General features: G+C 41.6%; 1 protein-coding gene across 1 annotated transcript in view; it reads right to left on the reverse strand.

Moving 5' to 3' along the window:
- Positions 1–2,764: 2,764 nt before the first annotated feature.
- The window catches only part of fpgs (folylpolyglutamate synthase), a 42,190-nt gene continuing 29,861 nt past the window's right edge, over positions 2,765–15,093 (reverse strand). The window contains exons 13-16 of the mRNA XM_020534713.2: positions 14,283–14,335; positions 12,851–12,926; positions 4,964–5,030; positions 2,765–3,541 (exon numbers count right to left, since the gene is read on the reverse strand). Of these exons, the coding sequence (XP_020390302.2) occupies positions 3,114–3,541; positions 4,964–5,030; positions 12,851–12,926; positions 14,283–14,335 (624 nt within the window). The 3' untranslated portion in view covers positions 2,765–3,113. The remainder of the gene's footprint in view (positions 3,542–4,963; positions 5,031–12,850; positions 12,927–14,282; positions 14,336–15,093) is intronic.

Below are 15,093 nucleotides of genomic sequence, written 5' to 3' on the forward strand. Positions count from 1 at the left end.
AGTTTTTACCCATGCCAACATTAGAATGTATTCAGAATCATACAGAACATTGCTAAAGAGAGCAGGGAAGTCAAAACATTTTGTCTTGCACATGCTAGGATTGAAACAAAAGAAAAACAAATTCAGAACGGAACAATAATTTTCTACGGCATGGTTGGTATGAAGATGCAGCAAGAGCTGTTCACTGTCAATCCTAAATTCAAACCAGGCAAGTCTGTACTGATTGGTTGGTGGATTACCATGGGCTGTCCACAGCATGCATCTTACAAAGCATTTTGTTATGCTTACAAAACTCAGAAGACTGTGTCCAACTTAACATGATTCAGCTATTAGACAATACCTATTAAATCATTACTCTCATACAGGTCTTTGGAGTCAAAAGGTAATATGTTCACTTGTAGCACCTCCCCGCCCCCCCCCACCAAAACCCCAACTGCCGATGAGGAAAGGGCTACAGAGCTAGCCAAACTCTGCTGCAGCACCATTGGCAACCCCCTGACCAACCTGAGAATTACCTTGCCTGGTGTGAATTTAGTTACTTAACATTTAGCCGTTAAAGGGTCATCTAGACTCAGTGTTAGCTTGCTGTCTGACCCACTGTGATCTCCAACATTTGTCGTTTTCAGTATTGACAGTTAACAGTCTTTTTTTACAAATTATTTGGGTGACTGTTTCACAGATGTTGCTTCTTTTTTTTCCAAATCCCTGTTCCTTTTCATTACTGTCTATTTTGAAGCAATTCAACTGAAAAGGCAAGCCCATCTAGACAATCACAAAGTGCACACAGAAGTGTTCCAACTCCCCTACAGTGACATCCAAATGTCATTGTATTTAACAGAAATGATGCACTCCCCAGAATAAAAAGAAAAACAAGAGGGCAAGTTATCTCAAATATTCATGTGCAGCTATTCTCAGTCACAGTAGTGACAACAGGAGTAAATCACTCCACCATTTTGCACCAAGTTTATATTCCAGTTTTTAAGACAGTACCATTCATATTCTGAAGCAAGGGATCTTGTTAAAGTCTACAATAAACACAACATAACCATCTTCTGTGAGCAATGCAAAAGAAAGGAAGGTTATAGAGACAGTCTTTCAGCTTACTCTGTCTCACAGTTTGGGGCTGAGTACGTGCACCTCCACAAATCAAGTTAATGCAAATTTTAGGTGATGATGTTTTACAGGATTACCAGTGAAAAATCGAATGGATAATTCACATTAGGCTCCCAGCAATGCTATTTTGTAGCAAATCAGATGCAAAAGCAATCCTTGCTGACCCTTTGAGATTACCCTCCACTCTGTTGCTGAACTCTTGACTGAAATACACCATGCCTTAGAATCGCATATACAGACATCTAGCATTATGATCACTCACCACTGCAAAATGCTGAGAATGTAACCACACAATGATTGAGAAATATACTTAGTTCCACCTGTCTTGGTTTTTAATTCCCCTCCCCAAAGAGACTATTATTCATTTGAATGGAATACGACCTGACTTTACCATTATACATGAAGCATCAATCACTACATAGAACATGTTGATATTTACATGTTCTTCATTTTCATATGATGGCGGGCACAGGATCACATCTCAAACATAGCAGGCTGGGAACCTCTGAGTAAAAGAGACTATCATATGAATGGATGGGTTGGAACCAGGAGTTAAAAGATATCATCTATTACACAGATGAATCTGATAAAATGTGCAAGACAAAATTAATTTCCAACCCATCCCCCCACCAAATCCTCTGCCTCACCTTTGACGGTTTTAACGAGCTTTGCATGTATATTATTCAATTGGAAAACATGGGAGATTTACAGGTGGTGGACGATTTCATGATTAAAAAAATGTTCAGTTGTGTGTAAGAGCACTTCTGAGTATTGGGGAAATAAAGATTTATTTCCACATTAAATTACACCGAATCCCTCTTTGTTGTCCTGGTGAAGACTTCACACAAATGCATTTTTCTTTAATTCTTTCATAGTACGTAGGCCTCGCTAGCCAGGCCAGCATTTATTGCCCATCTCTAATTGCTCGGGAAGTAGTGGTGAACTACCTTCTTGAAATGTTGCAGTCCATTGGAGGGTAGGCACATTTCACACAATATTGAAGGAGCAGCAATTATAGTTTCAAATCAGTATGGTATGTGGCTTGGAGAAGAATGCTCAGGTTACAGTATTGCCATGTATATGCTACCCTTATTCACCAGGTGGCACAGGTCACACATTTGAAACAGTGCTATCTAAGGAGCATTGTCTGCAAGCACTGTCTCAGCAGTTGTCTTACCCTAAGAGGACTGTTGAGGGAGCCTCTGCCTATAAATGACAACCAGGGAAAGGTTCTCCTGCCCAATTCATCCAGCAGCGAAATAAATCCTACTTTTACGTGGATGGTATTGTAAGCTTATCAATTACAAATCATCCTAGACTTTTGATTTACAATTCACAACTATAATTAGTAGTGTTCATTAATCTTTCTTTGCAAATAATGTGGGTGACTGTTTCTTTGATTTTGTTTTTTTCAAATCCCTGTTCCTTTTTATTTTGAAGCCATTCAATTGAAAAAGCTGAAAAGGCAGGCCCAGCTAGACAATCACAAAGTGCACACGGAAGTGTTCCACCTCCCCGACACACACTGACACCCAAATGCTAGTGTATATTTACCAGAAATAATGCACTTCCCAGAATAAAAAGAAGAAAAATCAGAGGGCAAGTTATCTCAAGTATTCATGTGCAACTACAACAGGAATGAACTACTCCATTACTTTGGACCAAGTTTATATTCCAGTTTTTAAGACCTAGAAAATGTAAGACTTTTTCTTTTAAATATTTCATGTGCAAAAATTTAACTAATACATGCCATTAGACATAAAAGACTGGCCTACACTTCACACACAAAGCCTGCAAGAGAAAGTTATTATCCCATGACGGCCAATTTCCTTCTGGTGAAATGAAAGCTTCCACTCAGTCAATACCATCACCTTGTGTTAACTCTTCTACATCAAAATACTTAGTATCTGAACAATGTCCAGTACAACAAACCTAGAAACTATTCCCCTAGCCAACACTTCCTCCATAGTAGGTCATTAGAGCAAGGTCTGAAAACAAAATCACTGAGACAAGGACTGGTCAAGAAGTTTCAGGCACCCGCCTACGAGATGGAGGCTTCCTGTGATCAGGATTTGTATGGTTGAAGCTTCCTTCAGTGCTGCAGCTCCTGCTGGATGCATTTTGAGTGGATTGGCCAATGAAGGCTGAAGGTCAGGATCACGTCCTTGTGTTATCCACTGCAAGCCATTGTTGATGCAAGGGAAGACAAGTGCACGAGTGGTTATCTGTTCACACTCTGGATCATGCAACAGTAGCATTTCCTCATCCAAATCATCCCTCTTAACAAATGTGGTTGGGCCTTCTAGAGTACTGCCTGTTAAATTCCATAAATTATCACGCTTCACCTCTGTAAGTTTACACCAGGCACGATGGTTGTCAAGGCAACGGCTAAGCATGTTCTCCAGAGACACTGTATAATTTTTCTGATCTGAGAAAACAAAATGTTGCATGTTAAACCTAGATCACCTTCTCTCGCAAATCTTTTGTGCTTATCTATATGAAAGATGCTAGAGTTGGCAAACAAGACTCAGACAGTCCTAGAGTATCAGGTCAAATGCAGAGTGTTGCATTGTGATGAATGACTAGTTAGTTTTATTTTGGTGGTGGTTTAGATTATGAAGAAAGTTCCCGCCTTTACAATGGGGTCATAGGAGGTTTACTGTGCACCCAAGTTATCTGAGCAGACAGAATTTTAGTTTAATGTCTAATCTAATAATATTTCAATAATAGCATCAACCTGGATAACATGCTCAAATCAAGTACCGTCTGCGTCCACAACATATTGATTGAAATTAGGGCTTCTCCCAAGTGAGCCAAACCATTTGGCTGTACCAGTTATTAGAAACACATACCTGGATTCAAAAAGGTTAACAAAGCCAATGATAGCAACCTTTTAGCATTTCAAAAACAGACAAAACGAAATGAAATGAAAACAGTTTTTCTTCCTACATGTTACCAAACTGGTCAGTAACAATTTACAACCTGACTGAAAACATCTGAAAATTATTTCTCTGCATTGTCCCAGACCCAAAAGTCCCCCAACACTAACCTCAAGCTACAACAGTTAAAAAGATTTCTGATTTCCCTCATGGCTATTCTGTACTTCAGGTGAAATTGCAGATACTTTATTTTCACTGTATTTACAACATAGAACCAAACCATTCAATCAAAGGGATCTATGCATGTGCATATGACCACATGAGCCTTCCAACACTTTCATCATTGAACCCCACCAGCATCTTATTGTCAATATTCATTGGCTTTCTTCAGCCACTGCAGTCATTCCATTCCTTTCTTCCTTGTATACTTATCTCACTCCCTCTTAAATGTTATCTATACAATATTTGTTACTAATCCTGAATCGTTACAGTCCCTTGTTACTGACTCACCAGACAGTGGAAATCCTCATCTATTTAACAGTTCGCAAACTTGCAATTTTGAACATTTCATTTAAGATTCCCCTGCAGCATAACCCTATGACAATGCTCATCACAATTATATTTTTTTAGTTGTTGCTCATCAGCTGCAATGGTACCAGGGATCATGCGGACAAAGGCTATTATTGATTAGCTATCACTGTAGTCAATTTGTTTCGCAACCAAGGTGAATTACGTTCTGTTGAAAAATTGAATCAACTGTCTCCCTATGCCAGTGTAACACCTTGCACTGATTCTCCCAGACAAAATGGCAATGTTTCCAACTATTGTATGTTTTACCATGAACTTGGTCTGTTTGGCTCAATATATCCAAAAGTGACAAATTTATCAATAACATTCAACAAAGTCATTAAAGGTTTCACCTTTTTGGGAACCACATTCTGAAAGAAGCAGCTTACCAGAACCACACTTACCAGCATTCAGATTTTGTGCCATGTCCAAGAGATTGGGGCAAAAAACAGCAAAATCAAACTGACAAGGCTGAAAGAAAACAACCATTAGGTTTTTTATTAGCTATAGACAAGATCAAATAAATTTTCTGCCCCCATTTCACTTTGCCTATATCAAGTACCAAATTTGGTCACCTTTATCTATTAGAACAACCACCAGTTTTACAATTTAACCACCTGCTCACTGCTTTGGAATTTGGCCAGAGTGGAGGAAGGTGGTTAAATTTGAAGTATTCCACTTTAATTGACTAACTTGCATTCTTTATTCAAAAGCTTTTCTTCCCTGACTTAAGGCACTTCTCAAATTCCTTTTCTATTGTGACGAAACACTGTCTGAAGCAAACTCATCCATTTTTCCTCCCTCTCCCTCCTTCATCTAATGTTCCTGTGCTAAGTTACACCAATTTATTTGAGAAAGGAGGCATCATGCCTGTGCAGGAGCCAAAAGCAGGTGTGGAGCTTTCTGTTCTAGCACCAGTACTTTGCATCACTAGACGATGGCTTAGTGGTATTATCGCTAGACAATTAATCTAGAAACTCAGGTAATGTTCTGGGCACATGGGTTTGAATCCCTCCATGGCAGATGGCGGAATCTGAATTCAAATTTTAAAAGATCTTGAATTAAAAATCCACTGATGACCATGAATCCGACCATTCGATTGTTGAAGAAACACATCTCGTTCACTAATGTCCTCAAGGAAGGAAATCTGCCATCCTCACCTGGTCTGTAAGTGACTCCAAAGCCACAGAAATGTGGCTGACTCTCGACTACGCTCTGAAATGGCCTAGCAAGCCACTCACTGGAATAATTGCTACAAAGTATCCACAAAGAAATGAAACCGGATGGACATTCTGGCAATTACCTAGATACTTGAAAAGTCAATGGCAGAAATAGCCCTGTTGACCCTGCAAAGCCTTCTTTACTAACATCTGGGGCTAGTGCCAAAATTGAGAGAGCTGTCTCACAGACTAGTCACACAATATGACATAGTCATGCTCACAGAATCATACATTACACACTATGTCCCAGATACCATCATCACCATCCTTGGATATGTCCTGTCCTACCAGCAGAGGTGAAAAATAGTGGTATACAGCCGGGGGGGCGGGGGGAGGGGGGAGGGGGAGTTGCCCCGGGAATCCTCAACATCGATGCTGGACCCTCATAGCTTCGGCTTAAATATAGGCAAGGAAATTCCTGCTGATTACCATGTACTCTCCTCCCTCAGCTGACGAATCAGTACTCCTCCATGTTAAACAACATCTGGAGGAAGCATTAGGAGCAGCAAGAGCACAAAAGATACTCTGGGTTGGCGATTTCAACATCCACCACCAAGAATGGCTCAGCAGCAGCAAAATTTATCAAGCTGGTTGGGTCCTAAAGGACATAGCTGCCAGACTGGGTCTGCGGCAGGTGGTGAGGGAACCATAAGAGGGAAAAATGCATATTTGACCCCATCCTTACCAATCTGCTGGTTGCAGATGCATCTGTCCATGACAGTTATGAGTAAGAGTAACCACTGCACAATCCTTGCAGAGACAAAGTGCCGCCTTCATTTTGAGAATACCCTTCATCATATCATGTGGCATTATCACCATGCTAAATGGGACAGACTTAGAACAAATCTAGCAACTAAAGTCTGAGTATCCATGAGGCACTGTGGCATCAACAGCAGCAGAATTGTACTACAGCACAAGCTTCAACCTCCCAGCCCAGCAAATTCCCCCACTCCACCATTACCATCAAGCCAGGGGATCAAGCCTGGTTCAATGGAAAGTGCAGGAGGGCATGCCAGGAGCAGCAGCAGGCACATCTACAAATGAGGTGTCAACCTGGTGAAGCTACCATACAGGACCACTTGCATGCCAGACGACATAAGCACAAGTAATAGACAGAGTTAAGTGATCCTACAACCAATGGGTCAGATCTAAGCTCTGCAGTCCTGCCGCATCCCGTCGTGAATGGCGGAACAAAATTAAACACTCACTGGAGGAGGAGGCTCCACAAACATCCCTATCATCAAAGACAGAAGAGTCCAAAGATGAGGTTGAAACTTTCACGACAATTTTCAACCAGAAGTGCTAAGTGGATGATCCATCTTGCTTCCTCCAGTGGTCCCCAGCATCATAGTTGCCAGTCTTCAGCCAATTCAATTCACTCCACTTGGTATCAAGAAACAGTTGGGAGCACAGGATACTGCAAATGCTATAAGCCCTGACAACATTTCTAATTGTACTGAAGACTTAAGTTATAGAACTTGTCGCTCCCTTAGCCAAGCTCTTCCAGTACTATTATAAGGCTGGCATCTTCCCAGCAATGTGGAAAATTGGCCAGGTATTTCCCATACCCAAAAGGAGAACAAATCCAACCCAGCGAATTGCCACCTATTCAGCCTACTCTCGATCATCAGTAATGAAATTGAAGATGTAATCAACAGTGCTATCAAGCAGCACCTCCTCACGGACACCCAGTCTGAGTTCTGCCAGGGCCACTCAGTTCCTGACCTTATTACAACCTTGGTTCAAACATGGACAAAATTTCAGAGGGAGATGAAAGTGACAGCCCTTGACATCAAGGCCACATTTGACAGACTGGCATCATGGAGCCTTGCAAAACTGGAATCAATGTGTAAGAGAGGGCCAACTCTCTGCTGCTGGAGTCAAACATGGCATGTAGGAAGATTGTGTGGTTCCACAACAGTTCTAGAACATCTCTGCAGGAGCTCCTCAGAGTGGTGTCCTCGGCCCAACCATCTTCAGCTGCTTCATCAATGGCCCTCCCTTCATCATTGACTGATTGATTTGATTTGTTGTCGCATGTACCTAAGTACAGTGAAAAGCTCTGTTCGCAAACATTGCAGGCAGCTCATAGTAAGGAACAACATACAGATTATAGGGTGAAAAGAACTTGGACAGAGTGAGGCATACAGGTTACACCACACAGGATGTGCGCGAGGCAAGAACAACATTAACTAAATCAACATAATCTGAAGTTAGAGAGTCCATTCATCAGTCTAATAACAGCAGGGAAGAATCTGCTCTTGAACCTGCTGGTGAGTGTGTTCAAGCTTCTGTATCTTCTGCCTGACGGAAGAGGTTATAGGAGAGCATTACTGGGGTGGGATGGGTCATTGATGATGTTGGCAGACATTCTATGGCAACGAGAGATGAAATGGAGTCCACGGATGCAAGGTTGACTTCAGTGAAGGTCTGGGCTGTGCACACTACCTTCTGTAGTTTCTTTCGGTCCTGTGCAGAGCAGCTGCCATACAAGGCTGTTATACCCAGACAGCATGCTTTCTATGCTGCATCTGTAAAAGATGGTGAGGATCCTAATGGACATGTCAAATTTCCTGAGCCACCTGAGGCAGAACCTTCTTGACCATCGCATCTACATGGGAGGTCCAGATCGGGTTGTCAGTTATTGTCATTCCTAGAAACTTGACTATCATTGCGCTACGACACCAAGCCCTCTATCTCCTTTGTGTATTCTGACTCATCATTGTTTGATATCCATCCTACAACAGTCAGAAGGACAGAAGTGGTAATGTTTGCAGATGATTTCACAATGTTCAGCACCATTTATGACTCCTCAGCTACTGAATCAATCAATATTCAAATGCAATAAGATCTGGATAATAACCAAGCTTGGGCTGAAAAGTGACAAGTAACATTCGCTCCACACAAATGCCAGGCAATGATCATCTCCAACAAAAGACAATCTAACCACTGCCCCTTGACATTCAATGTCATTACCATCGCTGAATTCCCTGAGTGTTACTGTTGACTAGAAACTCAACTGGACTCGCCATATCAATACAGTGGCTAAATGAGCAGGGCAGAGGCTAGAAAAACTGCAGCGAGTAACTCCCCTCCTGACTCCCCAAAGCCTGTCCAACATTTACAAGGCACATGGTGGGAGTGAGATGGTTACTCCCTACCAGCCCGGATGAGTGCTTCAATACTCAAGAAGCTTGATACCATTCAGGACAAAGCAGCTGGCTTGATTGGCACCACATCCTCAAGCATCCAGTCCCTCCACCACCAACTCTCAGTATCAGCAGTGTGCACTATCTACAATTTGCAATGCAGAAATTCACGAGAAAGATCCTCAGCACATTCCAAACCCAACTAGAAGGGCAGCACAGCTGATAAATGGGAACACCACAGTCTGCAAATTCCCCTCTAAGCCAACCTCCACCCTGACTTGAAAGTATATTGCTGTTACTTTGCTGTTACTGTATCAAAATCCTGGAATTCCCTTCCTAATGGCGTTGCAGATCCACCTACAGCACATGAGCTGCAATGGTTCAAGAAGGCAGCTCACCACCACCTTCTCAAGAGCAACTAGGGACTGGCAATAAATGCTGGCCAGCGAGTAACACCTATGTCCCTTGAGTGAATAAAAAAAAATCCTGTGACAGAGGAATTAGGTTCCAGTGTTTGTCTACCCTGCTAGCTTCTCTACTTAAAGAAAGTTAAATACACTGAAATGGAAACATAGAGAAGTCACAGTTAAGAGGATTAATGGAACTAGATAGTCAACATTATTATTATCTTGCGTTATCATTTTTTATACAATTTAGTATACAAGGAATATGTGACTGCATACTGCTGTAAACGGAGCAAGAGTTTACACATTGCACATCTTTTATGACTTCAACTTTTACAGAAATAATCCATTCAAACTAACTCGTCCAAAGGAACATAATGATTTAAAATAAACAAGATGTGGATGCGATAGTATGAAAGTTGCATATGAGGGAAGCAAAAGGACCTGTCTGTGTACAAAGTGAAACAGCAACTTCTTGTTTACGACAAACAAATAGCCAGACACCATAAGACACTGGAACAGAAGTAGTTCATTCAGCCCGCCAAGTCTGCTATACCAATTAAATCATGGCTATTCTGTATATCCTCAACTCAATTTCCTGGCCTTTTCTCCATAGCCTTTAATTCCATAATTGTTTTAAAAATCTGTCTAGCTCAAACTTGAATATACTTAACCACTCAGCCTCAACAGCTCTCTGCAGCACACCTCCTCATCTCTGCCTTAAAATGGGTAATCCCTTATTCTGCAATTACATCCTCTGGTCCCAATATGTACCAGAAGGGGAAACAAACTACCCTGTCAACCCCTACAAAGAATCCTGTATGTTTCAATACTGTCACCCCTTATTCTTTGAAGGCCAGCGAGTACAAGTCCAACCTGCTCAACCTCTCAAGAAAATCCCTCCATACCTGGGATGAATCTAGTGAATCTTCCCTGGACTGCCTCCACTGCCAGTGTACCTTTCTTTAGATAAGAGGACCAAAACCTTACCCAACCCAGAATACTGTGAAATGACTGCTGTCTTGTACAGTTTTACCAAGACTTATCTATTTTTATGCGACAATAACCTTTGAAATTAAAAAGGCTAACAGTTCACTTAATTCCATATTACCTGCTGAACTGGATGTTAGTTTTTGTGATTCATGCATAAGGACCCTAAATCCCTCTGTGCTGCAGCTTCCAGCAGTTACTCTCCATTTAAATAATATTAAGCATCTGTGGAGAAAAAGCAGAATTAACATTTTGGGTTCAGTGACCCTTCTTCAATTCTGAAGAGTCGTCACTGAACCTGAAATGTTAATTCTGCTTTCTTGCCATTGATGCTGCCAGACCTGCTGAGATTTTCCAGAATTTCTGTTTTCATTTCCGATTTCAGTTCATAGCATCCACAGTTCATAGAGTATCACAGAATCCCTACAATGTGGAAACAGGCCCTTCGGCCCAACAAGTCCACACTGACCCTCAGAGCATCCTACCCAGATGCATCCCCTTATAACCCACCAAATCTACATATCCCAGTTTTTTGTGTTATTAGAATAATATTCAGCTCTTTTATTCTTCCTGACAAATACATAACTTCACATTTTCCCACTGATATCCATTTGCCAAGCTCTTCCAATTCTCTTAACCTATGTATATTCCTGTTTGCTTCATCCCATTTGGCTTCCCACCTGTTTTTATATTATCCACAAATGTGGTCCCCGCACCGATATCTTTGGCGCTCACTGGAGGTGGTGACTCCACAAACATGCCCATTCTCAATAATGGGGAAGCCTAACACATCAGTGCAAAAGATTAAAATAAAATCACAACAATTTTCAACCAGAAGTACTGAGTGGATGATCCATCTCGGCTTCCTCCAGAGGTTCCCAGTATTACAGATCCCAATCTTCAGCCAATCTTACTTACACTACTTCAAATCGAAAAACAACTGAAGGCACTGGATACTGCAAAGGCTATTGGCCTTGACAACATTCCAGTAATAGCACTGAAGACTTGTGCACCAAATCTTGCCATGCCGTTAGCCAAACTGTTCCAGTCCAGCCATAACAATGGCATCTACCCAGCAATGTGGAAAATTGCCCAAGTATATCCCTTACAGAAAAAGCAGAACAAATCTAACATGACCAATTACCACTCCATCAATCTACCCTTGATTATCAGTAAAGTGACAAAAGGTGTTGTCAACAGTGCTATCAAGCAATACTTGCTTAGCAATAACCTAGTTACTGACCCTCAGTCTGGGTTCTGCCAGGGCTACTTAATTTCTGACGTCATTAGAGCCTTGGTTCAAACATGGTCAACAAAGCTGATTTCCAGAGATGAGGTGACAGTGACTGTGATGAAATACTCCACACTTACTAGAAGAGCGCACCTCAAACAACACTTGGCACCATCCCGGAAAAAGCAGCGAGAGGCACCACATCCATCAAAGGTGCTCGGTAGCAGAAATATGTATCATCTACAAGATGCACTACAGAAATTCTTCAAGGTTCCTTAGCACCTTCCAAACCCATAACCACCACCCATTTAGAAGGAAAGGGCATCCGATACGTAGGAACATCACCACCTGCAAGTATGCCCCCAAGCCGCAAACCATTCCTATCTTAGTTTGTAACCAACCAGTAGTTGAGACTGTAGTAATAAGGCTGAAGTCAAAAACTCTTAGGTGTCATAAGAAATGGGACCTTTAGTAAAGAATGCTTTTCAAAATAAGTATAGAATGCTTATGGAATCGATGGCATAACTGCTGAGGTGGCCTTGTTTTCTTTCTTTCTCTGGAAAAACGCAAACGGTCCTTACAATGTGAGATCTCAACTCAGTCTTCCATGTTGACATTCCTAAGTCAATAGGACATCATTTTGCACTTCTCTTACTTACAAATGTCTGGCAGGGTTTGGGAAACCACTCTCAGCAAGAGGCAAACTAAAAAGTGACTTCAAGCTAAATGATGGTATGGTGGGAAAGGTGATCACCCTGATATCAGGTGACCGGTACTGTATTCATTGGCTAGAAAGGTTCCAGGAAGTGATTGACACGAGGTAAACCGCCATCCCAACAAATAAAGTGCTCAGAAATGGGACAGTCTTCATCACATGGCCAACTTCTTCAAAAACATGATGGATCATTGAAGATACAAGCAGAACAGGGGAATAGTTCACTAACATTTTGGCTAGAGAGCAGAATTCTGCCATCATAGGCAACTAAGAACTATACACATTGTGCCAACCATCTGTTCATTCTCTGAGATTAATAAACCCCTCTCAGCTATCACAAGTGATGGACTTTTCCTTTCTATTTAGCCAAAGCCTTGATTAAGAAACAACAGTTCAGATACAAGTATCTTAAAATTATTTGCATATACTCAACTGCCTAACTTGGTTAGCTACGACTCCCATACCCAAAATCTTACAAAGTGAACAAGTGTCTTCAGTGTAACACTACAATCCTTCATTACATTAAAAAAGCAGATCAATCTTCCAATTCTCTACAGATGTTATGGTGCAGCCCATTCTTACCATGAGCAGCTTAAGTAGTGCGGCAGCATCACGCTCCCCTGTTGTGTTGAACAGTAGTACCTGTACCACGGGTCCTCTGCCAGAAAAGAAAGATTAGCTCAATAACTAAACCACCATGAAATCAACTTCATCCCAGCAGTTTCTGATGCCTTACCTATCTCGTGAGTATGTCATCTCCTCTTTTTGTCTCCTTCTCCATATACCCTATCTCCCTCAGGGCTGTGTCCCCTCTTTGAACAGATCCTGTAGGGGGGGTTGGGGGTGTCATTGTCCCAAATTAACCACACCCTTCTTTTATTTCTGGTTTGAGACACCCATTACCCTGTCCTATCATCTCAGTCAGATGGTTTATGTGGGGCTGAACCTTTCTAGATTGGTGTCAGCAGAAGATGTAATAGCACACAGAAAGGAAAAACGATCAGGCTACTTAAACAATTAATACAGGCATTCACTTTACAAGGGTTACTTTGAATTCTTCTGAAGACACTGATCCAGATTGCTGCCTGGCATCTTGCCTAAATGTCTTTCTTGACTACGAAGGCTATGACGTTACCAAGATTAGTACTTTTGAAAAAAAAACATTGGTTTAAACAGTTTAAGTTCTGCTATTAAAATAACCACAATGGGAAAAAGATTGGCTTGTAAAGGTTGACAAGTCAATCCAAATGTTGCCTGACTATTCCCAGGAAGTCGTACTGAAATCTGACTGAACAGGATGCCAGGAAGAGTCAGGTCAGTTAACAGCAAGGTTAACATAAATGACGATCTCGTATAACATGGACCTGAAACTTGAGTTTTGTTTCTCTCACTAAGGTGCTGCCAGATATGCTCAATATTTCTAGCATGTTATTTCAGATTTTCAGCATCTACAGTAAAGATATTTTAGCTTTACAATGAAGTCCCAATGCAAAGATATGGTGATGAATGCGCTCAGTTGTTACCCAGGGGGAAGCAATATGAACAGATTACTTCAGTAAATCTGAGGAAGCCTGTAAAGAATTTGGCAAAAGGAGCATGAAAGGCAGATTATACCTCTGGCCTTCTGAACCATAATGATTTTCTCTTACCCCAATCTTATTGCTTTGAACTTGTCTAAAACTATACCTACCTCTAGCAGGAGTCTCAGGACAGTGTTCAGAAAAAAAGAATCCTGGATAATGTTTCTTCCCTCACCTAACTCCATCCCCCAACCCTGCAAACTTCAGTCCCAACCCCACTCATCAAAAAGCACAGAGGTTATTTTATCATCCAATTGCTGCCCAAGGTGAGACTCAATACGTCAAATATCAGGTTGATGCCAGGCCGTACTTTCATTTACCTATGTAGGGAGAATACGGGAAGCTGTTACGTTGTAAATACCTTGTGGATTTAAACTGCCTCGGCACAGTGTTACAGTACAGCCTTGATCCTTAAAAACATTGCAGGCACTCACCCCACAGCTTTTGCTTCCTTCAACGAATGTTCCCGAAACCACTTGACACAGGCCTGAAAACAAAACCAGAGTCAGTGCTCATGCCCAAAGAACAAAGGTCAAAGACATAGCTTCCCAAACTGTGGGTCACAACTATAGTGGTAAATCTTTTGGGCTGCAAGCTCTGAGACAGCAAGTACTGCTGCGAGCTAACAGCTGAGAGGCCCCTTTAAATTGCACATAGTGTGACCTAATTGCCTCATCTTGTAGGTCTGAATCTTATCTGTAAAAGCCTAATGGAAAGGACTGAGCTTATTAGTTAAAAATGCTGTCAATTAAAGTGCATCCACCCCCTGCTGCTCTCACTCATCATTCTTTCAGGTCTGGGGTCTCATCAATTTCCAAGCACCAAATGGGGTCACAACGGGAAACATTTCTATAAAAGAGCATATCTTCTTCTGTAACTTTATCCTTCTCCCTCCATCAATAAGCAAAATTATTCACTTGTAGGAGCAAATTACTGCAGATGCTGGAATCTTACAATCACTTTAAAAACAGCATTTTGCTCGCGTGCCCACTTATCTGTCCTCTGCATGCAGCAATGCTCCAGAGAATCAAAGCACAAACTGAAGGAACAACATTCATCTTCAGACTAGGCACTTTACAACGTTCTGGACCCGATATCAAGTTCAACACCTTCAGATTGTGTACACACTCCCACTTCTTTACTTTCTTTTAGCTTTAGACGTTACATTCTCTGTCACCATGTGCTCTCTTCCCTTCCCACCAACTCCAGTGGGACTCCGTTCTTTCCTGGCAGTTAGACACACTA

This window comes from Rhincodon typus, chromosome 28 (genome assembly GCF_021869965.1).
Source record: "Rhincodon typus isolate 14 chromosome 28, sRhiTyp1.1, whole genome shotgun sequence".
NCBI lineage: Eukaryota > Metazoa > Chordata > Chondrichthyes > Orectolobiformes > Rhincodontidae > Rhincodon > Rhincodon typus.